The sequence below is a fragment of the Ranitomeya variabilis genome, chromosome 1 (genome assembly GCF_051348905.1).
Source record: "Ranitomeya variabilis isolate aRanVar5 chromosome 1, aRanVar5.hap1, whole genome shotgun sequence".
NCBI classification, from domain to species: Eukaryota; Metazoa; Chordata; class Amphibia; order Anura; family Dendrobatidae; genus Ranitomeya; species Ranitomeya variabilis.
The window spans coordinates 880,949,585-880,976,762 of record NC_135232.1 but is presented as its reverse complement, the minus strand read 5'-3'; the positions used below and the strand labels follow the sequence as shown (position 1 = coordinate 880,976,762).

At 44.8% G+C, this 27,178-nt stretch overlaps 1 protein-coding gene across 2 annotated transcripts in view; it reads left to right on the top strand.

Annotated features, from left to right (window-relative positions):
- SLC9B2 (solute carrier family 9 member B2) overlaps window positions 1-27,178 on the top strand; it is a 127,924-nt gene that overhangs the window by 20,850 nt on the left and 79,896 nt on the right. For both annotated transcript variants that reach the window (XM_077278074.1, XM_077278082.1), the window contains exons 3-4: window positions 22,821-22,998; window positions 23,100-23,270. In XM_077278074.1, coding sequence (XP_077134189.1) covers window positions 22,821-22,998; window positions 23,100-23,270 — 349 coding nt within the window. The remainder of the gene's footprint in view (window positions 1-22,820; window positions 22,999-23,099; window positions 23,271-27,178) is intronic.

The window sequence follows — 27,178 nt, the reverse complement described above, 5'->3', positions numbered from 1 at the left end:
CCATGCCAGAGTCCATAGCGCTCGTAGAGCGTGCAGCCATGCCAGAGTCCATAGCGCTCGTAGAGCGTGCAGCCATGCCAGAGTCCATAGCGCTCGTAGAGCGTGCAGCCATGCCAGAGTCCATAGCGCTCGTAGAGCGTGCAGCCATGCCAGAGTCCATAGCGCTCGTAGAGCGTGCAGCCATGCCAGAGTCCATAGCGCTCGTAGAGCGTGCAGCCATGCCAGAGTCCATAGCGCTCGTAGAGCGTGCAGCCATGCCAGAGTCCATAGCGCTCGTAGAGCGTGCAGCCATGCCAGAGTCCATAGCGCTTGTACAGCGGAAGGCCATGCCAGGGTCCTGCTGCATCATGGTGGTGGCGGTACGGAAGGCCATGCCAGGGTCCTGCTGCATCGTGGTGTCAGTGGAGGAGGTCCAAGCAGGAGCAGCGGTTGTCATGGTGGTGGCGGTGGGATGTCCAACTGCACTCAGCATGGTGGTGGTGCTGTAGTGGTGTCCGGCTGTGGAAGGAATTGAGGTGGCCGTGCAGTGGTATGCAGAAGAGGTCGGCATTGAGGTCAATCGTGACAGTGAAGGCACAGGTGGATATGCCGACACTGTCTGCTGGAAATACCGACTCTGCTGCATAGCCTGCACGCAAGCAGCATTGCAGGCCTGCATGACACTCAGCTGGAGATCAGGAGTAAGGTGTTCTGACATGCCCTGCTCAATTTGATTAAAAAAAAATGTGCTGGCCTCTGGAGGTCGGCTTTCACTTGGTCAAGGCTTTTGCTGACCTCCTGGATACGTGCATTCAAGAGGCTATGTGAAACATCCATTCGGTCACCCAAAGCCTTAATTGCGTCGTGTAAAACCGAGCTCAAGTGCAAAAACTCAGGCATGAGTGACCTGTCCGAAGCCCTCTGCCACTGCCGGGAGGAGCCCAAAAAAAAAGGGGCAGTGGAAGAGGACTGCGAAAGGGGAAGACCTGATGGACCAGCTCCCTGGTCTCCAGTTAGTGTGGAAGGCCCACTTGCTGCTGCGCTGCTGGATGGCTGGGACGGGTCCGTGGCTGTCGGATGAAGGACCGCTCCAGAACCTGGGCCAACAGTAGTGCTGTATGTGCTGTGAAAAAAGGAAAAAGAAAATTAATACCAAATATTAACCAGACGCAAAATCCTGTGGAATATAAAAATACAGATTATGGCAATACAATACAACCTAATGCACGTGATACTTACGTTCTCTGGGCAAGGACCGGTCTTAAAAATGCCAGAACTTGATGGTATTTGTATCGTCTGATCCTTGCTCCTGAACCACTGGGAACACGGCTCTCTTGACGCAGGTCCTTGTTGAAGCGGTCCTTCATCGAACGCCAACGTGTTTTGACTTTGGCCACTGCTAAAAAAAAATTGTGGTCAGAAAAAGGACTTTTGGCCGTGCTCACACAACTGTGTGTGATGACAGAAACTCCTGAGAGTTTCTTTCATCACACACAGTCGAGTGAGCACGGCCAAGGTCTCTGCTGCTTCACACTGCAGTGCAATACTTACCAAATGCATTCCGGACCCGTGTCGGGGCGTTGTCCCAGCCATCCCACATCTCTTTGGCCACCTCATTCCATAAGCGCCGGATTGTGACGTTGTTTGAGTGCAGTGGATCCCAGGTGTCCCACAACGGGACTCGCTCCTGGACCAGCGAGATGAGGAGGTCATTCTCAATAAGATCATCCTCCCGTTGTGAAACCTAAAAATTAAATAAAGTCATTAAAGTTTGCTCAATTAACATAAGGAAAAGAAAGAAAAAAGATGCTGAGAAATGGCATGAATAGGAAAGTCAACATACAAAAGGATTCCAGAAGAAAAAAGTTAAGAAATAGGAATGGAAAGAAAAGAAGATTTAAGAATATTAGACTGAGGATACAGTAAACAGTCAGCCTTGTATACGTACCCGCTGCCGTCTTTCCACCCGACCTTGAGTCCACTGCTCCTGCCCAGTTTGTGCCGCAGTTGAAGAAGAGCTCTAAAAAAATGAAAAATTCAAATTGTCACATGTGTAGATGTGACAGTGAATACTTACCAATCTGACGAGGCAAGTACTCACCTCACTGACATGCTCGACTTCCGACTGCCCAGGACGAAACTCCTCATCAGAAGAAAAAGCAGAAGACATTCTGATGCATGTAGAAAGAAAGAAATGGCAGAAATTAGGACATGTAGAGAAAGAAAATAGAAAATTAAGGCATATACTCACATTGTTCAGAGGCTTGTTTTCTCCAAGGTGCTGTGGTCTGTCTGCTCTGCTTGGCTGTCTGCTGAGAAGTGACCTGCAACTGTCCAGACCTTCCCTTTATCACCTTGTATGTGGGGGGTGGCTTATCAGTGTCTAGACATGTTTTTCTCTTGTGGAACGCATGCTTTCATGAACGCAACCAAACGCATGTGCTTGTAAACGCATGCGTTCATATAGACAGCAATGCGTTTTTTTGTCGCAATCGACCGCATGCGTGTCCAGGCAGCAAATTGACGCCTCTAAAAATTACTACATGTTACATTTCCGCGCCAAGCCGCAAACAACGAAATGACACATGCGTCGTCAAACGCAGCAAAACGCAAAAACGCATGCGTCCCTAATGTTAAATATAGGAATACAAAATGCATGCGGATATATGCGGTACAAATGCTGCGGACACAACCGCAAATGTGAAACCAGCCTAAGTACAAGTACTTCTCACTATATTAGAATATCATCAAAAAATTACTTTCAGCTCTTCAATACAAAAAGTGGAACTCTTATATATAGCAGAGGATAGAAGAAACGTGCGGCACTCACCCTTAATTTGCTGTGAATTTCGTGTACTTTATTTGGAAAGCGACATCAAATACATCCGTCAGAACATCAGGTCATATGAGAGGGTGCGGGAGCAAAGAGAGGACTACGGCCGTTTCGCACAGTGTGTGCTTCAACGGGACCCATTGAAGCACACACTGTGCGAAACGGCCGTAGTCCTCTCTTTGCTCCCGCACCCTCTCATATGACCTGATGTCCTGACGGATGTATTTGATGTCGCTTTCCAAATAAAGTACACGAAATTCACAGCAAATTAAGGGTGAGTGCCGCACGTTTCTTCTATCCTCTGGAATATCTCACTGCAAGTTTTTAGTGCTGTGCACCATATACCCTATTATTTTTTCGTGTAATCTGTATGAAAAGTTGGTTTACAAAAAAGAGTCCTGGTCCTTGCTACATTTTTTCCACTTGAATATACTCTCTAGTGCCGTCCTTTTCCATTTCTTTTTTACAGACTCTTATATATAGTTATTAAACAGACTGACCTATTTCAAGTGTTTATTTCTGTTAATGTTGATGATTATGGCTTACAGCCAATGAAAACCTAAAAGTCTTTATCACTGTAAATTAGAATATTTAACAAAAAACACCTGCAAAGGCTTCCTAAGTATTTAAAAAGGTCCCTTAGTCTGTTTCAGTAGGCTCCACAGTCATGGGGAAGACTGCTGACTTGACAGATGTCCAGAAGGCAGTCATTGACGCACTCCACAGGAGGGTAAGCCACAAAAGATCATTGCTAAAGAAGCTGGCTGTTCACAGAGTGCTGTATCCAAGCATATTAATGGAAAGTTGAGTGGAAAGAAAAAGTGTGATTGAAAAAGATGCACAAGCAACCGGGATAACCGCAGCCTTGAAAGGATTAAGTAAAGACCATTCAAAAATTTGGTGGAGATTCTCAAGGCGTGGACTGCTGCTGGAGTCATTGCTTCAAGAGCCACCACAAACAGATGTATCCAGGACATGGGCTACAAGTGTCGCATTCCTTGTGTCAAGCCACTCATGACCAATAGACAACGCCACAAGCGTCTTACCTGGGCCAAGATGAAAAAGAACTGGAGTGTTGCACAGTGGTCCAAGGTATTGTTTTCAGGTGAAAGTAAATTTTGCATTTCATTTGGAAATCAAGGTCTCAGAGTCTGGAGGAAGAGTGGAGAGGCACACAAGCTAAGCTGCTTTAAGCTGTCATTGATATTCGAGGGGGCAATACACGGTATTAAGAAATGGGGTATATGAACTTTTGATCAGGGTCATTTGGCTTTCTTCTGCCGACTCGACAATGCAGCCCATTTTTCTTCCAAGTGCCCCCTTATTGTGCATCTTGTATCAGGCACACCACTAGTTTTCAGAGAGTCCAGTATTTCAGCTGATGTTATTTGTAGGGTTTTCTTTGCATCCCGACAATTTTCCTGGCATTTGTCACAGGTCACAGGTGAGGATGTTAACTTTAGTAGTCATTCAAACTTATTTGTGTCAACTTCTGTGCATGTTATCAGGCCAAAATCACCAGGGTATGTAAATTTTTGATCACGGTCATTTGAATGTTTTTGGTTGTCATTATGATTTAAAAAGAGAAAACGCAATAGTTTGACAATAAATGGCTTCACCCAACCACTAACCTTGAGTGGAGAAAACGTTTTGGTGTTATCATTCATATTCTCTGAAAAATTGCAAACAAAGCAAAAATTCTGCCGCGGGTACAGTGGGGGAAAAAAAAAGTATATAGTCAGCCAATAATTGTGCAAGTTCTCAGACTTAAAAAGATGAGAGAGGCCTGTAATTGACATCTTCCCACAATCGTATACAAGATTTGTCTCGCGTATCACCCCTACTCTGGAACCCTCTACCACAACACATCAGACTCTCTCCTACCATCGAAACCTTCAAAAAGAGCCTGAAGACACATCTCTTCCGACAAGCCTACAACCTGCAGTAACCACCGATCAACCAAACCGCTGCATGACCAGCTCTATCCTCACCTACTGTATTCTCACCCATCCCTTGTAGATTGTGAGCCTTCGCGGGCAGGGTCCTCTCTCCTCCTGTACCAGTTATGACTTGTATTGCTTAAGAATATTGTACTTGTTTTTATTATGTATACCCCTCCTCACATGTAAAGTGCCATGGAATAAATGGCGCTATAACAATTAATAATAATAATAATAATAATAATAATAATAAATAATAGGTAGACCACTGCTATGAGTCAAAATAAGAAAAAAAATCCAGAAAATCATCTTGTGTGATTTGGTAAGATTTATTTTGCAAAATATGGTGTAAAATAAGTATTTGGTCACCTAAAAACATGCAAGATTTCTGGCTCTCACAAACCTGAAACTTCTTCTTTAAGAAGCTCCTCTGTCCTCCACTCATTACCTATAGTAATAGCACCTGTTTGAACTTATCAGTATAAAAAACACCTGTCAACCTCAAACAGTCACACTCTAAACTCTACTATGGTGAAGACCAAAGAGCTGTCGAAGGACACCAGAGACAAATCTGTAGCCCTTCACCAGGCTGGGAAGACTGAATCTGCAATAGGCAGGCAGCTTGGTATGATGAAATCAACTGTGGAGATCACTAATAAGAAAATGGAAAACCTACAAGACCACTGATAATCTCCCTCGATCTGGGGCTCCACGCAAGATCTCACCCCGTGGGGTCAAAATGAACACAAGAACAGTGAGCAAAAATCCCAGAATCACATGGGGGGCACCTAGTGAATGACCTGCATAGAGCTGGGACCACCCTAACAAAGGCTACCATCAGTAACACACTACATCCCCAGGGACACAGATCCTGCAGTGCCAGACGTGTACCCCTTCTTAAGCCAGTACATGTCCAGGCCCCTCTGAAGTTTGCTAGAGAGCATTTGGATTATCCAGAAGAGTATTGGGAGAATGTCATATGGTCTGATGAAACCAAAGTAGAACTGTTTGGTAGAAACAAAACTCGTCATGTTTAGAGGAGACAGAATGCCGAGTTGCATCCAAAGAACACCATACCTACTGTGAAGCGTGGGGGTGACCACATCATGCTTTGGGCCTGTTTCTCTGCAAAGGGATCAGGATGACTGAGCCATGTACATGAAAGAATGAATGGAGCTGTGAGATTTTGAGTGCAAACCTCCTTCCATCAGCAAGGGCATTGAAGATGAAACGTGCATGGGTCTTTCAACATGATAATGATCCCAAGCACACCGCCAGGGCAACGGAGTGGCTTCGTAAGAAGCATATGAAGGTCCTGGAGTGGACTAGCCAGTCTCCAGATCTCAACCCCATAGAAAACCTTTGGAGTGAGTTGAAAGTCTGTTTTTCCCAGTGACAGGCCAAAAACATCACTGCTCTAGAGGAGATCTCCATGGAGGAATGGGCCAACATACCACCAACAGGAAAGGCAGGAAAAGTAAAAAAGTTAGATAAGGGCACCGAAGGTGTGACACTGAAGCGGAGGAGGAGGATAATCAAAGGAGTATAGGCTTCCATATTCTTGTAGGCATGACCTCCATGAGAAAAGCCTAAGGAAAAAAAAAAAGCATCCTACTTACCAACCCAGCGCGCCCTCGCAACATCTTATTCCGGTGCCAGTAGCTCCTACGGCTGGGCGATCACGTGTCATCGCTCATTAAGGTAACGAATATTCATCTCTCTCCATGCCTATGAGAGTGGAGAGAGGTGAATATTCATTTCCTTTAAGTAGCGGGGACATGCGATCACTGCCAGTGCAGTGAATATTCATCTCTTTAGCACTGCGCACAGGAGTTAGCCACAGCAGCCGGTTCCTGCTTCCTGTGACCCGCTGCTCTGCCACTTCCCCTCTCTGTCTTCTGGGACAATGACTCAAGTATAAATGGGGGGGAGGGGGCGTTTTCAGCACAAAAAAAATGTGCTGAAAAACTCTGCTTATTGCTCTAGTTTATACGTTAATTTAAGAATGTCTTCACACAGCTATATCGACTGAAAAATGAAAACGTTTACTAGACTCGTAAAATGGTGACACATAATATAATGTTTGTTTTTTCTTTTTTTTCACCACTAAAATAATAATAAAAACTTACTGGATGAGTTTGGTATCTCTGTAATTGTAATGATTAGGAGAATCCTATTGCCAAGTTTTGTTTTTTTTTATCATACAATGTGAACAATTCGCAAAAGATTGTCAGAATTCCATTTTCCCTCATGCGCCTATATGGGCAGAAAATGGGTTAATTGACATTATAAACGTTTGTAAAGAATATTGTTTGCACACATTAATGTACTTGCATGTAGGTATAGTTTGCTTTTTGGTTCTTCCCTTTCTTCTCCACACACATTCACACGTGAGTAATTGGTCAGTTTTTCACCTCCATTATTTGTAAGCTAAAACCAAGAGTGGGTGATAAATACAGAAGTGGTGCATATGTTTCTATTATACTTTTCCTCTGATTGTTCCACTCCTGGTTTTGGCTTACACATACTGAGGTAAAAACTTACCAAATACTGAATGTGTGAATGTGGCCCTAAAATATAAGCACAACCAGCCTGATGAGGCAACAATATAAGGTCGCACATGAACCAAACAACTATGTGTGTGCTAGAGGAATGCAAAGAAGAAAAGAGGGCAGAAAGAAAAATAATGGGACCGAAAAGGAGGTGAGGGGGGAAAAAAAACAAGACTTATTGAAACCATCACTTCAGGAAAGACTACATCTACCACGACATTCCGTTTAATCATTTTTTCCTCACAATCAGGTTGCCAGGTCATTCCTCTCACTGAACAACATCTAATATTTCCATTGGTGATGAAAAACCTCGAGGCAACAGTCGCCATTTGAAATCATGTCTTCTATCTTCACAACATTACCAACCTCCGCCACCCATTCACTCAAAGTTGGAGTTTTCGTGGATATCCAGTAATGTGGAACAATTGACTGTTAAAAAGTGCGCAAAGAGACTGAATATGGAGCAATAGAAAGCAGGCCTATTTGGGGGGGAGAGAGCGACTATGCCACCAGTGAGACCACTGCAGAGTGTGAAAACAACCCACAAACCAATTCAAGTTATAACTCATTACATCTTGAAGAGTTCAAGGATGGGGATATAATTTAAACTATACAGATCATCCAAGTTCCCTGGAATTTGTGTATCCAGGTACTTTATTGCGTCTGTGTGCCACTTAAATGGAAAGTTAGTTATTGTGTCAGTTCAGCATCAAGTTATGTTCAGGCTCCTGTTTTAGAGTAGTTGACTTTAAAATTGCTTACATGGCCGAATTCTCCAAATTCCTCTACGCGACATGTCATCTGCATATACAGTAGATCTAGTTTATAGTGATATGAGCCTATAGTAGCTCCACTAATATCTGTATTTTTCCATAATGCTACCACTAAATGTTCCATCATCCATGTGTATAGGAGAGGTGATAAGGGACACCTTTGCCTCGTTCCGTTTCTAATAGAATATGTGTCAGACAGAAGGCTGTTTATCCATTCCTAACTGTCACTTTAGGGTCAGTGTATAAGGATAGAATTTTAGATAGCAAGAAAGGGCTCAACCCAATTTGTCGTAGGATTTTGTTCAAGAAAGTCCAATACACTGTGTAGTGCAGCGCTCACTGAATGTATTGGGGGGACACTCACTTGACGTCGGGATTAAGGCACACAGGAACGATTTTTCCACTTAACCAGTCAATGCGGTTTATTATGCCATCATAAACCACTGTAGGCCATGTTTACATTCCACTTTACAGTCCACTCTCCACTGTGGTTATGTCCACACAGTTCATTAACTGACCCTCGTCGGTGCACACAGTCTCCCATGCTCTGGGTTACCTGCATAGCAGTGTTGCAGGCTTCACAGGCTGGCATCACATGGGTCCCGACTTCCAGGGAAGCTGCCTTACTGGGATCACTGACCCGCATTATGACTTGCTTGCCAAGCTCACATTCGTCAGTTCCAGACCCACAGAAGGACAGTAGCTTCCTGCCAACACAGTTAGAAGTCCTGGACTCTGCAGGCACATACACTTCCAGGGGCGCTGCCTTACTGGGATCACTGACCCGTACTATGTCTTGCTCGACAAGCTCACTCCGTCAGTTCCAGACCCACAGAAGGACCGTAGCTTCCTCAACACAGATAGCCGTCACGGACTCTACAGGCACATGCCTCCTCCATGTGCCTTCCAGGAAACCTGTACACTTTCAGGACCTTCCAACACAAAGACCATGTGACCAAACCACAGTCTTATATTAACGTATGAGACACCCATTGATGGGAGGTGTGTGGTTAGCCAGACCGGCCCAGCTCTCCCACTAACCCTGCAAGCCCAGCCCCTTATCCACTAAGCAAGGCTCGTGAAACTACAAGTCTCAGAGAAACATTCCAGGCTTACAGCGCAGAGGACCTCCTCCTCTGCAACACATACCGGCCATTCACAACAATGCCGGTCACTGTCTCACAACTGTCAAACACTTTTTTTTAAAGTGTTGACAGAAACAAGGTACATTGGGATCCCGTTTATTAATTTCACATTCAAAAAATGTTTTATTTTTTATTATCAAAAGCTTCTCTACCCTTAACGAAGCCAACCTGATTGCTGCTAACAATTGAGGACAGGAGAGCCGTGCTCCAATTATTTTAGAGAATATTTTGACATCTACATTAATGGTATTGGGCGAATATTAGGGCAGGCATTTGTTTCTTTTCCAGGCTTTGAAAAAACAGTTATGTGAGCCTTAATTGATTGGGGGCAAAGGGAGAGTCTTCAGAGATATTATTGAACACTTTTCCTAAAAATGGTAATAACTGGGATGCAAACATTTTATAAAATCTATTATTGAATCCATCAGGCCCAGGGCTCTTTCCAATAGGGAATGATTTAATGGCCTCTTCCATCTCTTGTTCACTGAAAGCTTTCTCTAATACCTCATGCTCCGGCATCTGTAAGGAAGGAAATGCGGTGTCCATAACTTATTTGATAATTTTTGTTCATTATATAGGCAACAAATGCCTCAACTATGTCCTTGGGGCCCCTTTTACTTTGGATACTTATGTCCTTTGCATGGGTGAATGTAACCTTGCTAATGAGCGACCACGTTTATTTGCTAATTCGTATGAGTACCTTAGGCTACTTTCACACTAGTCCGTCCGTACGGGCCGTCGCAAACCGTCGGCCAGACGTACCGATGGACAGTGTGTTAATGTAGCACAACGTGGGCAGCGGATGCAGTTTTACAACGCATCCGCTGCCCCATTGTGAGTTCCGGGGAGGAGGGGGCGGAGTTCCGGCCTCGCATGCGCGGTCAAAAATGGCGGACACGACTCACAAAAAAACGTTACATGGAACTTTTTTTGTGCCGACGTCCGCCAAAACACGACGCATCCGTCGCACGACGGATGCGACATGTGGCAATCGGTTGCAATGCGTCGCTAATGCAAGTCTATGGAGAGAAAATGCATCCTGCGGGCAACTTTGCAGGATGCATTTTATCTCCAAAACGACGCATTGTGACGGACAGCAAACAACGCTAGTGTGAAAGTAGCCTAAGCTCCTTTCTAGCATTAAGCAGGCCTGCATGTACTTGGGAGTGAAGCAGAACGTTTAGGAGATCAATCTGCTCAAGCAAATGGGAGACTTTAGCTGCTCTCTTTTTAAGCCTGGATCCATGTTTTATTAGTATCCCTCTCATGATGCATTTGAGTGCTTCCCATTGAAATAAGTAAGTTTCATTCAGTTTAATGCCCATGAATATGTTTGAAGGAGTCTATAGTCTCAAGAAGGTATGCGATACAGAGTGAGTGTTTAAGCAGATTATCATTTAAAGAAGTTGTCCACTACTATAACCTTTTTTTTTTTTTTTCATAAATCTTGCTATTATGGGCCACTGAAAACATCTACTGTGTTTATTTTAGCAATATTACCTTTTATCATGCTGTAGCAGCACATTTTAGTGCTGGATTCAGCTCTCATGGGGTTAATCGACAACTTCCTTTCTCCTGAGTCATTGTGCTCTAATACTACAAGTTCCATGATGCATTGCACTGCTACTAAGCCTGAACCTAGCACACCCACTCCAAAACACGCCCCAACCCCTCCCTCCTCTCCCTCCTCTAGCTTCAAAAAGATTTGTGATGTCATTTCTGTCCAACCTCCTCTTTTACATTTGTCCAACCCACACTCCATTACACACAGATAGAGGGATAGATAGATATATAGATAGATAGATATGGGATGGATAGATGAATACATACAGATATATCTATATATCTATGTCTATTTCCATAGATATGTCCATATCCATGTTTCTAAACCCCTTCACCCCCTGGAGCTTTTTTGTTTTCGTTTATCGCTCCCCTTCTTTCCAGAGCCATAATTTTTCCGTCAATATGGCCATGTGATCTTTTGCGTGACAAGTTCTACTTTTGAACGACACCATTGGTTTTAGCATGTCGTGTAGCAGAAAATGTGAAAAAAATTCAAAGTGCAATGAAATGGCAAAAAAGTGCAATCCCACGCTTGTTTTTTGCTTGGCTTTTTGGCTAGGTTCACTAAATGCTAAAGCTGTGTGCACACGTTGCGGATCTGATTGCAGATCCGCAGGGTTTTTTGCTGCACTGAATTGCATCAAATCCGCAGTGTAGTGTACAACCAATGTAAGTCTATGGGAGCCGCAGACTTGTTATGCACATGCTGCGGAAAAAGCCGCACCGAAACCGCACCAAGAACTGCATCAAAACCGCACCAAAAACTGTATCAAAACCGCACCAAAACTGCGAAAGTGCACCAGGTTTTGATGCAGTTTTTGGTGCAGTTTTGATGCAGTTTTTGGTGCAGTTTTTATGCTTTTTTTGGTGCGGTTTATGCGCGGTTTTAATGCCGTTTTTGGAAATAAGTAAATAAACGGAAAATGTGCATGACTTGAATGGAAACATGCATGAAAAAACGGATTCCAAGGCCGGATTCATCATTTCACAGCTCAGTTTCATACTTTTTTTGCCGGATCCGTCGCTGTGCGTTTTTTCGCCAGACAGAAAAAACGTTCCTCTGTATGTGTTTTCCATCCGGCGGAAACAGCTTTTTTGACGGATCCGGCAAAAAACGGATGAAACTCTATGAGAAAAAGACGGATCCGTCGGAAAAAAATGGATCCGTTTTTTTCAAAACTCGCCGGATTGTGCCTCACGGCAAAAACCTGATGTGTGAAAGCAGCCAAATATATGGATAGATACATCTATGTATCTATAGATATATCTATAGATAAATATATCTATAGATAGATATATCCATAGATATATAATAGAAAGGCCGATGTTTCTATAAGGCTACTTTCACACTTGCGTTTTTCGCAATCCGTCTTTTTGGGAAAAAAACGGATCCTGCAAATGTGCTCGCAGGATGCGTTTTTTACCCATAGACGTGTATTAGTGAAGGATCGCGACGGATGGCCACACGTCGCGTCCATCGTGCAACGGATGCGTCGTGTTTTGGCGGACCGTTGGCACATCCGTCACGTCTGCCATTTTCTACCGCGCATGCGCAGCCAAAACTCCGCCCCCTCCTCCCCGGACTTCAGAATGGGCAGCGGATGCGTTGAAAAACTGCATCCGCTGCCCACGACGTGCACAAATTTCACAACGTGCGTCGGTACGTCGGCCCAACGCATAGCGATGGACCTGTGCCGACGCAAGTGTGAAACAGGGCTTAATGAGCGTTTAATTTAATAAAAAACTGAAAAAAACGGCGTGGGCTCCCGCGCAATTTTCTGCGCCAGAGGGGGAAAGCCGACGGCCGAGGCCAATATTTGTAGCCTGCTATAAATATCAGCCCGCAGCTGTCTGCGTAGCCTTTACTGGCTATTAAAATAGAGGGACCCCCCAAAAAAAATGACGTGGGGTCCCCCTATATTTTATAGCCAGAAAGGCTACGCAGACAGCTGCGGGCTGATATTAATAGCCTAGAGAGGGGCCATGGATATTGGTCCCCCCCCCCCCCCCCCCCCGGCTACAAATACCAGTCCGCAGCCGCCCCGGAAATGGCACATCTGTAAGTCTACGTTCACATTAGCGTTCGGCGCCGCAGCGTCGCCGCATGCGTCATGCGCCCCTATATTTAACATGGGGGCGCATGGACATGCATTGTGCTGCGTTTTGCGACGCAAGGGTTTTTTTGGCCGCAAGCGTTGGGCGCAGCAAGTTGCATTTTTTTTGCGTCCAACTTTCGGCCAAAAAGGACGCATGCGTCGCAAAACGCAGCGTTTTAGCGTGCGTTTTGTTGCGTTTTTGTTTGCGTTGTGCGCCGCAGCGTCGGAGACGCTGCGGCGCACAACGCAAATGTGAACGTAGCCTTAGATGCGCCAATTCCGGCACTGAGGCTGGTTTCACACTTGCATTTTTGGACGCTGCGTTTTAGCGCTAAAAAACGCATGTGTTTTTTTCCTATACTTAACAATAAAAACGCATGCGTGTTTTCGCATGCGTTTTGACGCGTTTTCAGCAACGCATGCGTTTTTGAACGCGCGCGTTTGCGTTAAAAACGCATGCGTTTTTATAGAAAAAAAACAAAAAACACTGAAAAACCACCCACCACCATCAGGGTGATAAAGGGATCCAAACCCTAACCCTACCCCTAACCTCACCCCTAACCGTTTAATGAACATTTTATGACATAGTGCCACAATATTTCAGTGCCACGTATGTAAGTGCCACGTGCCACGTAAGTGCCATGTATGTAAGTGTCACGTATGTAAGTGCCACGTATATAAGTGCCACGTATGTAAGTGCCACGTGCCACGTATTTAAGTGCCACGTATGTAAGTGCCACATATGTAAGTGCCACGTGCCATGTATGTAAGTGCCACGTAAGTGCCACGTATGTAAGTGTCACGTATGTAAGTGCCACGTATATAAGTGCCACGTATGTAAGTGCCATGTGCCACGTATTTAAGTGCCACGTATGTAAGTGCCACATATGTAAGTGCCACGTGCCACGTATGCAAGTGCCACGTATATAAGTGCCACGTATGTAAGTGCCACGTGCCACGTATTTAAGTGCCACGTATTTAAGTGCCACATATGTAAGTGCCACGTATGTAAGTGCCATGTATGTAAGTGTCACGTATTTAAGTGCCACGTATTTAAGTGCCACATGACACGTATTTCAGTGCCACGGATTTAAGTGCCACGCATTTCAGTGCCACGGATTTAAGTGCCACCTATGTAAGTGCCACGTATTTCAGTGCCACGTATTTAAGTGCCACGTATGTAAGTGCCACGTGCCACGTATTTCAGTGCCACGTATTTCTGTCACGTTTAGGGTTAGGCCCTAACCCTACCCCTAGCTATTTCTATTTATAGTGGGTTTTCTTGTGGATTTTGATGATTGGCAGCTGTCACACACTTCGCATGCGTTTTAAAAACGCAAACGCATGAAAAAACGCATGTAAACACGGCAAAACGCTGCGTTTTTTTTCTACATGCAAAAACGCATGCGTCTAAAAAACGCAGCGTTTTACCACGTTTACATGCGTTTTTTCACACATGCGGTTTTTTAAAAAACGCATGCAGATAAAAACGCAAGTGTGAAACCAGCCTAAGCCCCTCTCTTCCCACTCCCGTGTAGCGGTGGGATATGGGGTAATAAGGGGTTAATGTCACCTTGCTATTGTAAGGTGACATTAAGCCGGGTTAATAACGGAGAGGCGTCAATAAGACGCCTATCCATTATTAATCCAATATTAATAAAGGGTTAATAAAACACACACACATTAGGAAAAAGTATTTTAATATTCTTCATTTAACCATACTTACCATACTTCAGCCCCTGCAAAAAACGTAAAATAATAAACCGTATACTACCTGTCCGCCGTAGTCCAAATAATAATGAGTGTCCCACGACGACCTCCCCTATAGAACAGTGATATCGGGTGATGTCACTGCTCTATAGGACCCTCAGTGACACACTGACAGGAGACAATGGCTCCTGCAGTGCATCACTGAGGTTACTATAGTTCACTGGTCTCACTTTATGGCAAAAAGCTGCGTGGGAACTTTCTCATACAGCATACCATAAAGTGAGACTAGGGACTATTTTCTCACAGGGGCGTAGGAATACATTGTGGGGAATACATTGTGGAAGGATACCTTCCTCCCCTCATTGTCTTCCTGGAGCCCCTGGAGAGTGGTTGCATCAGCAGATGCTCCTGTTCTCCACGGGAGATCGTCGTGGGACACTCGTTTTAATTGGATTTCTGCGGATCAGGGAGTATATTGGTTGTTTATTATTTTAATATTTTTTATGACACTGGCTTCGGGGATCAAAGTGACAAGTGATGGTGAGTATGTAATCTATGTTATATGTACTGTATGTATGTACTGTATGTCTGTATGTATGTATGTACTGTATGCGCATGTCGTCGCATGGCGCATGTCGTCGCATGGCGCATGTCGTCGCATGCCGTCACATGGCGTATGTCGTCGCATGCCGTCACATGGCGCATGCAGTCGCATGGCGCATGTCGTCGCATGTCGTATGCCATCGCATGGTGCATGTCGCCGCATGGTGCATGTTGTTGCATGTCGTCGCATGGTGCATGTCGGCGCATGGTGCATGTTGTTGCATGTCGTCGTATGGTGCATGTCGTTGCATGGTGCATGTCGCAGCATGGTGCATGTTGTTGCATGTCGGTGCATGTCGGCGCATGGTGCATGTTGCCTCATGGTGCATGTTGTCGCATGTCGTCGCATGGTGCATGTCGTCGAATGGTGCATGTCGGCGCATGGTGCCGCATGGTGCATGTTGTTGCATGTCGTCGTATGGTGCATGTCGTCGCATGGTGCATGTTGTTGCATGTCGTCGTATGGTGCATGTCGTCGCATGGTGCATGTTGTTGCATGTCGTCGCATGGTGCATGTCGTCGCATGTCGTCGCATGGTGCATGTCGTTGCATGTCGTCGCATGGTGCATGTCGGCGCATGGTGCATGTTGCCTCATGGTGCATGTTGTTGCATGTCGTCGTATGGTGCATGTCGTCGCATGGTGCATGTCGCATGTCGCAGCATGGTGCATGTTGTTTCATGTCGTCGCATGGTGCATGTCGGCGCATGGTGCATGTTGCCTCATGGTGCATGTTGTCGCATGTCGTCGCATGGTGCATGTCGTCGCATGGTGCCGCATGGTGCATGTTGTCGCATGTCGTCGTATGGTGCATGTCGTCGCATGGTGCATGTTGTTGCATGTCGTCGCATGGTGCATGTCGTCGCATGTCGTCGCATGGTGCATGTCGTTGCATGTCGTCGCATGGTGCATGTTGCCTCATGGTGCATGTTGTTGCATGTCGTCGTATGGTGCATGTCGTCGCATGGTGCATGTCGCATGTCGCAGCATGGTGCATGTTGTTTCATGTCGTCGCATGGTGCATGTCGGCGCATGGTGCATGTTGCCTCATGGTGCATGTTGTCGCATGTCGTCGCATGGTGCATGTCGTCGCATGGTGCCGCATGGTGCATGTTGTCGCATGTCGTCGTATGGTGCATGTCGTCGCATGGTGCATGTCGCCGCATGGTGCATGTCGTCGCATGATGTGTTGTATGTATGTATGTACTGGTTTTTTTTTTTACATTCAACACATTAGCCGGATGATGGGACTACTACTGTCCCATCATTGACTAATGTGTCACTCACTGTCAGTGTAGCAGGCAGAGCCCGATGGGACTTGTAGTCCCATCGGACGATGCCTGCACACACACGCACAGCGTCGGCATGCACACACGCACAAAGCACACACACGCACAGCGCCGGCACACACACGCACAGCGCCGGCACACACACGCACAGCGCCGGCACACGCACAGCGCCGGCACACACACGCACAGCGCCGGCACACACACGCACAGCGCCGGCACACACACGCACAGCGCCGGCACACAGCGCCGGCACACACGCACAGCGTCGGCACACACACGCACAGCGTCGGCACACACGCACAGCGTCGGCACACACACACACAGCGCCGGCACACACGCACAGCGCCGGCACACACGCACAGCATCGGCACACACACACACAGCGCCGGCACACACGCACAGCGCCGGCACACACAGCGCCGGCACACACACACACACAGCGCCGGCACACACACACACACAGCGCCGGCACACACAGCGCCGGCACACACACGCACAGCGCCGGCAGAAGCACCGGCGGGCACATGCACCGGCGGGCAGAAACACCGACGCCGGCGGGCACAAGCACAGGCAGACCCCCGGCGACCGAAGCACAGCCCAGCCACACATCATGATCCCAGCACTGAGCAGTGAGCACACACAGCCCTGCCCGCCCCCAGCACAGCCCTGCAGGCAGCCCCCAGCACCGCCCACAGCCCAGTTACTCTTGCTGATTGACTGCTGACTGTGGGGGCTGGTCACGCCTGCTGCTGACGTCACGTCAATTTTCAGAGCCTGGAAATTGACGTGACGTCGGCGGAAATGAGCAGCGGCTGCAGTCTGGGGGTCATGTGACCCGGACTCAGCAGGAGGAATAGCGCCGCTCACAGGCGAAAACGTCAACAGAAGGTAATGGCACAATTCATTAGGGGCCCGGGGGGGGTACATTGGGGGGTTAATTGAAAGTGGTGGACAACCCCTTTAAGTTCCAACATCTGAAACCTTGTTGGGAGTCGGGTATAAACCACAAAAGTAGGAAGAAAAAAAAAGGAAAAAACCTCCACTATTCTAGAGAAAACACCAAGAAAAAAAACAGGCAAAGGTGCTTACCTGTCTAGGCCTTGAATCAAATGCACTATCATAGTGCAGCGGGCCCGAGTAAAGATGGCGACTACACAGGTGCGATACTAGCAAATGAGACAGCCAGCCTACAATCAGGGATTGGCCACTTCGCACACCAATGCAAATAAATAATCTGCAGCAGTGTTCACACAGAGTATGCACAGCATCTGGATCATAGCCAATTAGTAACGCCCTGTGGCGGGCTGCCCAGTGCCAACTGTACTGTGTCCCATGTGAACATAGGTCACACTTTACAAAGCCATCTGGGCTCAACTGCACCTCAAAAAGTAAAAATAAAGCGCATAAGAACATATCAAAATATGTAAGGTATTAGTTAACATTATGGCCACAATACGTAAGCTGGCAATCCACGTCACGGGTCATCACACTTGTCAGTCCTAGTCTAACAGCAAAACCACAAAAGGAGAAGGAAAAGAAAGAGGAACAAACCTCCACTATTCTAGAGAAAACACCAAGAAAAAAAAACCAGGCAAATGTGCTTACCTGTCTAGGCCTCAAATCAAATGCACTATCATGGTGTAGCGGGCCCGAGTAAGACAGGTAAGCAACTTTGCCTGTTTTTTTGTTTTCTTGAGAGTTGGGTATAGTCAGATTACAATATACAGGACCATAATGTGACCATATAGAAGTTCCTATCTGAAATGTAGGTTGCCATGTAAGCAAGTGATGGGCAATTAAGAAAACGGCTATGCGTATTGTGTAAAGGGGAATAATTCTTATAATCCTTTACGTCTGGATGTAGTGTCCTCCATACATCAACCAGTTGGAGAGACCGGAGCACGTTTAGCAAAGCTTTTGTTTGTGATTTAGATTGGGGAGTCCTGCCCAGAGACGTGCCTAAAGAAGGATCCAAGACCAAATTAAAGTCGGTTCCAATGATAAGGCCCTCTGCAAAACTTTTAGTTTAAGTATTGACTGCATGTCTTAATTGGTCACAATTGGGGAGATAGAAGTTTGCCAAAATCTAAATTTTGGAGTAGATTTGAATCTTAACAAACACATACCTTCCCTCAGTGTAAGGGTACTGTCACACAGTGGCACTTTTGTCGCTACGACGGTACGATCCGTGACGTTCCAGCGATATCCATACGATATCGCTGTGTCTGACACGCTACTGCGATCAGGGACCCTGCTGAGAATCGTACGTCGTAGCAGATCGTTTGGAACTTTCTTTCGTCGCTGGATCTCCCGCTGTCATCGTTGGATCGGTGTGTGTGACACCGATCCAACGATGCGTTCGCTTGTAACCAGGGTAAACATCGGGTTACTAAGCGCAGGGCCGCGCTTAGTAACCCGATGTTTACCCTGGTTACCATCGTAAAAGTAAAAAAAACCAAACAGTACATACTCACATTCCGGTGTCCGTCTGGGTCCCTCGCAGTCTGCTTCCCGCTCTGACAGTGCCGCCGTAAAGTGAAAGCAGATCACAGCGGTGACGTCACCGCTGTGCTCTGCTTACTTTCCGGCGGCACTCAGTCAGAGCAGGCAAGGGACCCTGACGGACACCGGAATGTGAGTATGTACTGTTTGGTTTTTTTTACTTTTACGATGGTAACCAGGGTAAACATCGGGTTACTAAGCGCGGCCCTGCGCTTAGTAACCCGATGTTTACCCTGGTTACCCGGGGCCTTCGGCATCGTTGGTCGCTGGAGAGCGGTCTGTGTGACGGCTCTCCAGCGACCACACAACGACTTTCCAACGATCACGGCCAGGTCGTATCGCTGGTTGTGATCGTTGGAAAGTTGCAGAGTGTGACAGTACCCTAAGTGTTTGCAAAATAGTATAGGATAGTGATTTATGTATGCCTACACTCATCAGACTTAGAAACCGCATTTGTACTGTGGTGCCAAGATGAATAATATCTGAAATATATGGTCACTTCTAAAATGGGTTTCCTGAAGAAAGAGACTTATGCATGTTGTTTAGGCTACTTTCACACTTCCGTCTTTTTAGATCCGTCACAATGCGTCGTTTTGGGAAAAAAATTGCGTCCTGCAAATGTGCCCGCAGGATGCATTTTTTTCCCATAGACTTGTATTGCCAACGGATCGCGACGTATGGCCACACGTCGCGTCCGTCATGCACTGGATGCGTTGGTATTTGGCGGACCGTCGCAGCGAAAAAACGTTCAAGGGAATGTTTTTTTGTACGTCGTGTCCTGCATTTTAAACTGCGCATGCCCGGCCGTAACTCCACCCCCTCCTCCCTGGGAGTTTACTATGGGCAGCGGATGCGTTGAAACACTGCGTCCGCTGCCCACGTTGTGCAGAAAATCACCACTGTCCGTCGGTACGTTGCGCCGACGCTTTTTTACGGCCCCGTACCGACGGAAGTGTGAAAGAAGCCTTATGCATGTGATGAAACACTTGATGTTTTCTCTGTAACATTAAGTTCTCTGACATTCAATGAGCAAGTTTTGAGTTCTGCCATATTATATGAAGGGGAAAAAAAAGGGTGGTGGGGGGGAGAAAAGGATAGAAAGAACAAGACATAAGTGTAGACTTTGGATAGTAATGTCTACCTCTCAGTGTCTAATCTAAAAAGGTATAGATTATGAATAAATTGAACACTAGGAAACTTTGAAACTAGCAGATCCCAATGCAAGTCCGTAATTGGGGGTTGTCTTTAGAGACGTAACTTTAAACTTTCAGACCTGGGGTTTCTTTTACGGGGAACCATGGAATATATCGCGAGTAAGGTAATCCAACCTAATATTTATATAATATGTACTCAACTTATCGAATATACTCATGTATAAGTAGACCTGAGTATAAGCCGAAGCACCTAATTTTGCCTCGAAAAACTGGGAAAACTTACTGACTCAAGTATACACCGGGTATGCATTGTCCCCTATTCCCTATTCTGGTATGCATGGTTCCTCATCCCCCATCCTTGTCTACATAGCTCCTCATCCCCGTCCTTGTATGCATGGCTCCTTATTCCCATCCTTGCATGCATAGCTCCTCATCCCCGTCCTTGTATGCATGGCTCCTCATCCCCGTCCTTGCATGCATGGCTCCTTATCTCCATCCTTATCCCCATCCTTGTATGCATGGGCTCCTTATCCCCATCCTTGTATGCATGGCTCCTTATTCTCATCCTTGTATGTATGGCCCCCATGAGAAAAGCATAAAAAAATAAGAAAATAAACATCCTACTTGCCTCCCCTGCACGCCCTTGCAGCATCTCGTTCCAATGCCTGCAGCTCCTGCGGCCGGACGATCACGTGTCCCTGCTCATTAAGGTAATGAATGTTCACCTCTCTCCACACCTATTCTTATGCCCTTAAATCAGAGAGTGGTGTCACACAAAATAGTTAATAAATAACATTTCTCACATGTCTACTTTACATGAGCAAAATTTTGGAAAAAAATTTTTCTGTTAGGAAGTTATAAGGCTAAGTTCACACTAGGCGTCTTTGCTGCATTTTTTATGCTAACTTTCAGCTGCATTTGACAGTACCAGCTATGTCTTTGAGATTTCAGAAATCTGATGCCCACAGCTTGGTTTTTTTGTCATCAGTATTTTGTGCTTTGTTTGGTTTTTTGGACATAGAGCATGTCACTTCATTCAGCGTTTTTTCACCATTTTTTCATCCATTGAATTGAATGAAAAAATGCATGACAAAAAAAAAATGCACCAAAACCTGCGTTTTTGCCACAGGTTTTACTGCAGAAAAAAAAATGCAGCAAAAACGCCCATTGTGAACTTAGCCGAAGGGTAAAAGTTGACCAGCAATTTCAAATTTTTTCCATCAAAATTTACAAAACCATTTCTTTAGGGACCACCTCATATTTGAAGTGAATTTGAGGGGTCTATATGACAGAAAATACCCAAAAGTGACACCATTCTAAAAACTGCACCCCTCAAGGTGCTCAAAACCACATTCAAGAAGATAATTAACCCTTCAGGTGCTCCATAGGAATTTTTGGACTGTGGGAAAAAAAACATTTAACGTTTTTTTTTTTCAACAAAATTTTACTTTAGACCCAATTCTGTTTTATTAACAGGAAAAAATAGACCCCAGAATTTATTAATTTTTCTTGAGCATCCCGATACCCCATTTTTCCGGACCTGCAGCTGTAATAGGTCACCCCAGGAGTACATCAGGCCATGTTCACAGAGTAGAAGTTGTGGTTTCAATACCCTTTTTAGCAAGTGTCATTCGGCATAGATTTGTGAGCAATTGTATGCTTTTTCCATTGCAATTAACAGAACCCAACTACATTGCTTTCCTCATAATGGCCTCTTTTACATTGTAAAAAATGTATGCAACAGATAATGTCCCTTGAAGGCTGAGGATCAGGGCCAGGAGGGCCTAGTGTACGGTGCGCCCTGTCCATCACCAGCTCCTTATCAATAGGATCACAAGGATATTATTGAAAAATGTCCGCAGTGTTGGCATAATCGCTGGTGCGCTGATGCTTTCAGGTATACCCCTTATGCATATATTATTGCGGCAATTGCGATTTTTCTTGGTCATCAATCATATATTAAACGGACTGTTTATTTGCTGGCTGTAAAGATCCAGTGTTTGCTTGAGCGTTATGATGTCCCACAACTTGTATGACATCCTCCTCTAATCTGTTCTGTGACAGGCTAGAAGTGAGGAAATGTATTCCGTTTTGTATGCAGTCTCCAGCCTCTGTGTATATATTGCTCCATGTCTTGTTTAGTAGGGGTTAACTCCATATGATGTTTCAAATCAATGATCGCATTCCCCATATCAGAATCCCCTGTAAAGCAAGCGCTGCTGAGTATATGGACTTCTGTGAGAGTACAGTGAGACTTGTGGAGAGAGAAGTAGGTGCAGTACTTAACAGACTTGAGCTGTCTGGCATCATGAGGGTTAAGACTGCTTCTTGTTCCACGCTGAGGTGAAGCAGTAATGGCGCTTTCTGCTGCTCGGGAAGAAGAGCCCTATGATAAGAAATGCTGCATACTAGACATGCTGACAGAGGTGGAAAACCTCAGATTAATCTCTCATCTCTTGCCTTTAATTTATATTGGTTATCTTTAATAAAAAATTGTTTAAACTCTTAGCACAGTTCCCTCATCAAATCTGTCTCTGTCATTACTATTAATATGGTAGCCAATGGAGGTCAGAATTGCTTTTTACATATAGACTAAATGGTCATGTTGGTGATGGTGGAGCATAAACTCCTAGTTCAGAGATGGTTCCTACGTTATATAATGTGGTTTCTGTTCCTCTCTAGGGTGAGAAGCTGGATGCAGCAAAGACGACTGATGGGGCACCTCCTAATGAACAAAGTACACTGCTAAACAGTGAAAGCCATTCCCCCCCTCAGGATTCTACAGCCAAAGCATGTCTGAGAATAAAGAAGTTTTTTGCTTGTCCTCCTCAAGGGCTTCTTCCCATTATAGTTACCAATGGTACACAGATATAAGTAACATTCAATATTCTATCTTATTGTACATTTTCTACTATTGTGACTGGCAATTAATAAGACTGTACTTATATTTTCTGTTTGCAGTAACCATGATCGTACTAGTCTGGGCTGTCGTATGGTCAATAACTGGTCCAGAGTGTTTACCTGGTGGAAATCTGTTTGGAATTCTAGCTCTACTTCTTGCTGCTTTCATTGGGGGCAAACTTGTCGGTCTTGTTAGGATAAGAAATCTACCTCCATTGCCTCCACTGCTTGGTATGTACAAGTTGGCCACTTCTTCTCCTTCTATAATATAAACAGTATATTTTTTAATGATTTGCCAATGTGTATGGATATACATGTGTAAATGAACAACCATTGTTGACTGGTGAGAAGACATGTCAGAAGGTTTAATTGATGGAAGTCTGAGTGCTGAGACCCCCACTGACTACTGAAGTAAAAGAGCAAAAGTGTTCAGCCAAGTGTTGCTCTACTCCCAACTGAAGACAGGCTCACAGACTTTCTGTTGACCTTCTCTTTCTTTTGTCTTTGAGGTGTGCAACGTTCGGCTGGGTGCACTCTCTACTTTAGCTAATGGTAGGGAACTTGGCACTTGGATCCCCGCTAATCAAAACTTCTGACTGTCTCATTGTCAAAAGTTTATGAAAATGCAGTTACACTTCAACTAAGCACACATTCCTAAAACTTAAGAATCTATTTAAGGCCTCATTCACACTTCCATGATAAAAATGGTCATCAGTGCATAGTTCATCTGTCCATTTGTACTATTAGTGTGTCATCTGTTTTGTCACAGAAGAATAAATTAATTGCAAAGCTTCCCCGATCCTTTGCAGTGTTAGATATGAACAGCACGCTGATGTCATCAGTGTACTGTACGTGTATTTCACAAAGCAATAGACTTGTATTGGCACATTTCCTGGAAAAAATTGGACATGTCTCTGAGCTTTGAGCAGACATACAGGTGCTTCTCACAAAATTAGAATATCATCAAAAACTTAATTTATTTCAGTTCTTCAATACAAAAAAGTGGAACTCATATTACATAGTCATTACAAACAGAGTGATCTAGTTCAAGTGTTTATTTCTGGTAATGTTAATGATTATGGCTTACAGCCAATGAAAACCCAAAAGTCATTATCTCAATAAATTAGAATAATTAACAAAAACACCTGCAAAGGCTTCCTAAGCGTTTAAAAAGTTCCCTTAGTCTGTTTCAGTAGGCTCCACAATCATGGGGAAGACTCCTGACTTGACAGATGTCCAGAAGGCAGTCATTGACACACTCCACAGGGAGGGTAAGCCACAAAAGGTCATTGTTAAAGAAGCTGTCTGTTCAGAGTGCTGTATGGAAGCATATTATTGGAAAGTTGAGTGGAAGGAAAAAGTGTGGTAGAAAAAGGTGTTCAAGCAACTGGGATAACCGCAGCCTTGAAAGGATTGTTAAGAAAAGGCCATTCAGAAATTTTGGGGAAATTCACTGCTTCTGGAGTCATTGCTTCAAGAGCCACCTCACACAGACGTATCCAGGACATGGGCTACAAGTGTCGCATTCCTTGTGTCAAGCCACTCATGACCAATAGACAACGCCAGAAGCGTCTTACCTGGGCCAAGGAGAAAAAGAACTGGATTGTTCATTGTTCCAAGGTGTTGTTTTCAGATAAAAGTAAATTTTGCATTTCATTTGGAAATCAAGGTCCCAGAGTCTGGAAAAAGAGTGGAGAGGCACACAATCCCAGATGCTTGAGATCTAGTGTGAAGTTTCCACAATTGGTGATGGTTTGGGGATACATGTCATCTGCTGGTGTAGGTCCACTGTGTTTTATCAAGACTAAAGTCATCGAAGCTGTCTACCAGGAAATTTTAGAGCACTTCATGCTTCCCTTTGCCAACAAGCTTTTTGGAGATGGAAATTGCATTCTCCAGCAGGACTTGGCACCTGTCCACACTGCCAAAAGTACCAATATTTGGTTTAACCCCCGGAGGTTTTTTCAGTTTTGCGTTTTTTCGCTCCCCTCCTTCCCAGAGCCATAACTTTTTATTTTTCCATCAATATGGCCATATGAGCGCTTAATTTTTGTGGGACGAGCTGTACTTTAGAATGACACCATTGCTTTTACCATGTCGTGTACTAGAAAACGGGAAAAAAATTCCAAGTGCGGTGAAATTGCAAAAAATGTGCAATTTTCACACTTGTTTTTTGTTTTGGCATTTTTGCTAGGTTCACTAAATGCTAAAACTGACTTGCCATTATGATTCTCCAGGTCATTACAAGTTCATATCAGAAGTAACCATGGCACAACCGTTGAAAGTGGTGCACAAGAAGGTACCCAACCAGTACAGTAATAAAAATAAACTTGGCACTCAACTTTGGATAAAGGTAGAAAAGGGAATGACTTTAATGTACGTTCATAAGCAGTACAACAAACTTTTCGTTCAATCACTGACCTTCTTCATTGTACTGGCTGCATGAATGTAAGGAACATTGACTATGCCGGCTGATAATTAGTGGTATAGTAGTGTTAGATAGGAAAATGTCCAATGTGGTGCCTACTAGAATAATGTCAGTAACCTTGGGGCTCTATCCAGAGTGTCCCATGTGGTATTATCTGGTCTCTGCTTTTAATGTGCGGTGGTGGTAGTAGGATCCGGTAGAGCTGTATGTCGTATTTTTATTACGAGTTCATAGACACCAAACACGTCTAGATTATTTTTTATCTAAGTGGTGAAAAAAAATTCCAAACTTTGCTAAAAAAAGAAAAAAATGCGCAATTTTCCGATACCCGTAGCGTCTCCATTTTTCGTGATCTCGGGTTGGGTGAGGGCTTATTTTTTGCATGCCGAGCTGCCTTTTTTTATTGATACCATTTCGGTGCAGATACGTTCTTTTGATCGCCCATTATTGCATTTTAATGCAATGTTGTGGTGACCAAAAGAAAGTAATTCTGGCGTTTTTCATTTTTTTTCTTGCTACGCCGTTTAGTGATCAGGTTAATCCATTTTTTTAGTTAATAGGGCGATTGTGAACGTGGCAATACCAAATATGTGTATGTTTGATTTTTTTTTTTTTTATATATACTTTTATTTTGAATGGGGCGAAAGGGGGGTGAATATGAACTTTTATATATATTTTTTTATTTTTTTGTATTTTTAAGAGCATTTTTTTTTTTTTACTTTTGCCATGCTTCAATAGCCTCCATGGGTAGCTATAAGCTGGCATAGCCTGATAGACTGCTACATAGGGGCGATGCTCAGCTCACCCCTATGAAGCTAAATTACTACATTGCTATGTGCGCTGACCACAGGGTGGCGCTCACAGCAATCTGGCATCAACAACCATAGAGGTCTGCAGGAGACTTCTGGTTGTTATGCCGACGCACCGATGACCCCCAATCACCTGACGAGGGTCAGCGGTGCGCGCATTTCCGGCCAGATGGCCGGCAGTGCTTGTTAAATTCCCGCTGTCAGAGCTTGACAGCGGCATTTAACTAGTTAATAGGCGCGGGCGGATCACCATTCCGCTCGCGCCTACAGCACACACATGTCAGCTCTTCAAAACAGCTGACATGTCCCGGCTTTGATGCAGGCTCACCGCCGGAGCCCGCATGAATGCAGGGGTTCTGCCATCGGACGTACTATTCCGTCCAATGGCAGAAAGGGGGTTAAAAACAACAGTATCACTGTGCTTAATTGGCCAGCAAACTCACCTGACCTTAACCCCATAGAGAATCTTTGGGGTATTGTCAGGAGGAAGATGAGATACGATACCCAGCAATGCAGACGAGCTGAAGGCTGTTATCAAAGCAACCTGGGCTTCCATAACACCTCAGCAGTGCCACAGACTGATCGCCTCCATGCCACTCCGCATTGATGCAGTAATTGATGCAAAAGGAGCCCCAACCAAGTATTAAGTGCATTTGCTGAAGATACATTTCAGTAGGACAACATTTCGGATTTTAAAATCCTTTTTCAAGCTGGTGTTCTAATGTATTTTAATTTACTGAAATAATGAATTTTTGGTTTTCATTGACTGTAAGCCATAATCATCAACATTAACAAAAATAAAAACTTGAAATAGATCACTCTATTTGTAATGACTCTAAATAATGGGTTTCACTTTTTGTATTTAACTGAAATAAATGTTCTTTTTGATGATATTCTTATTT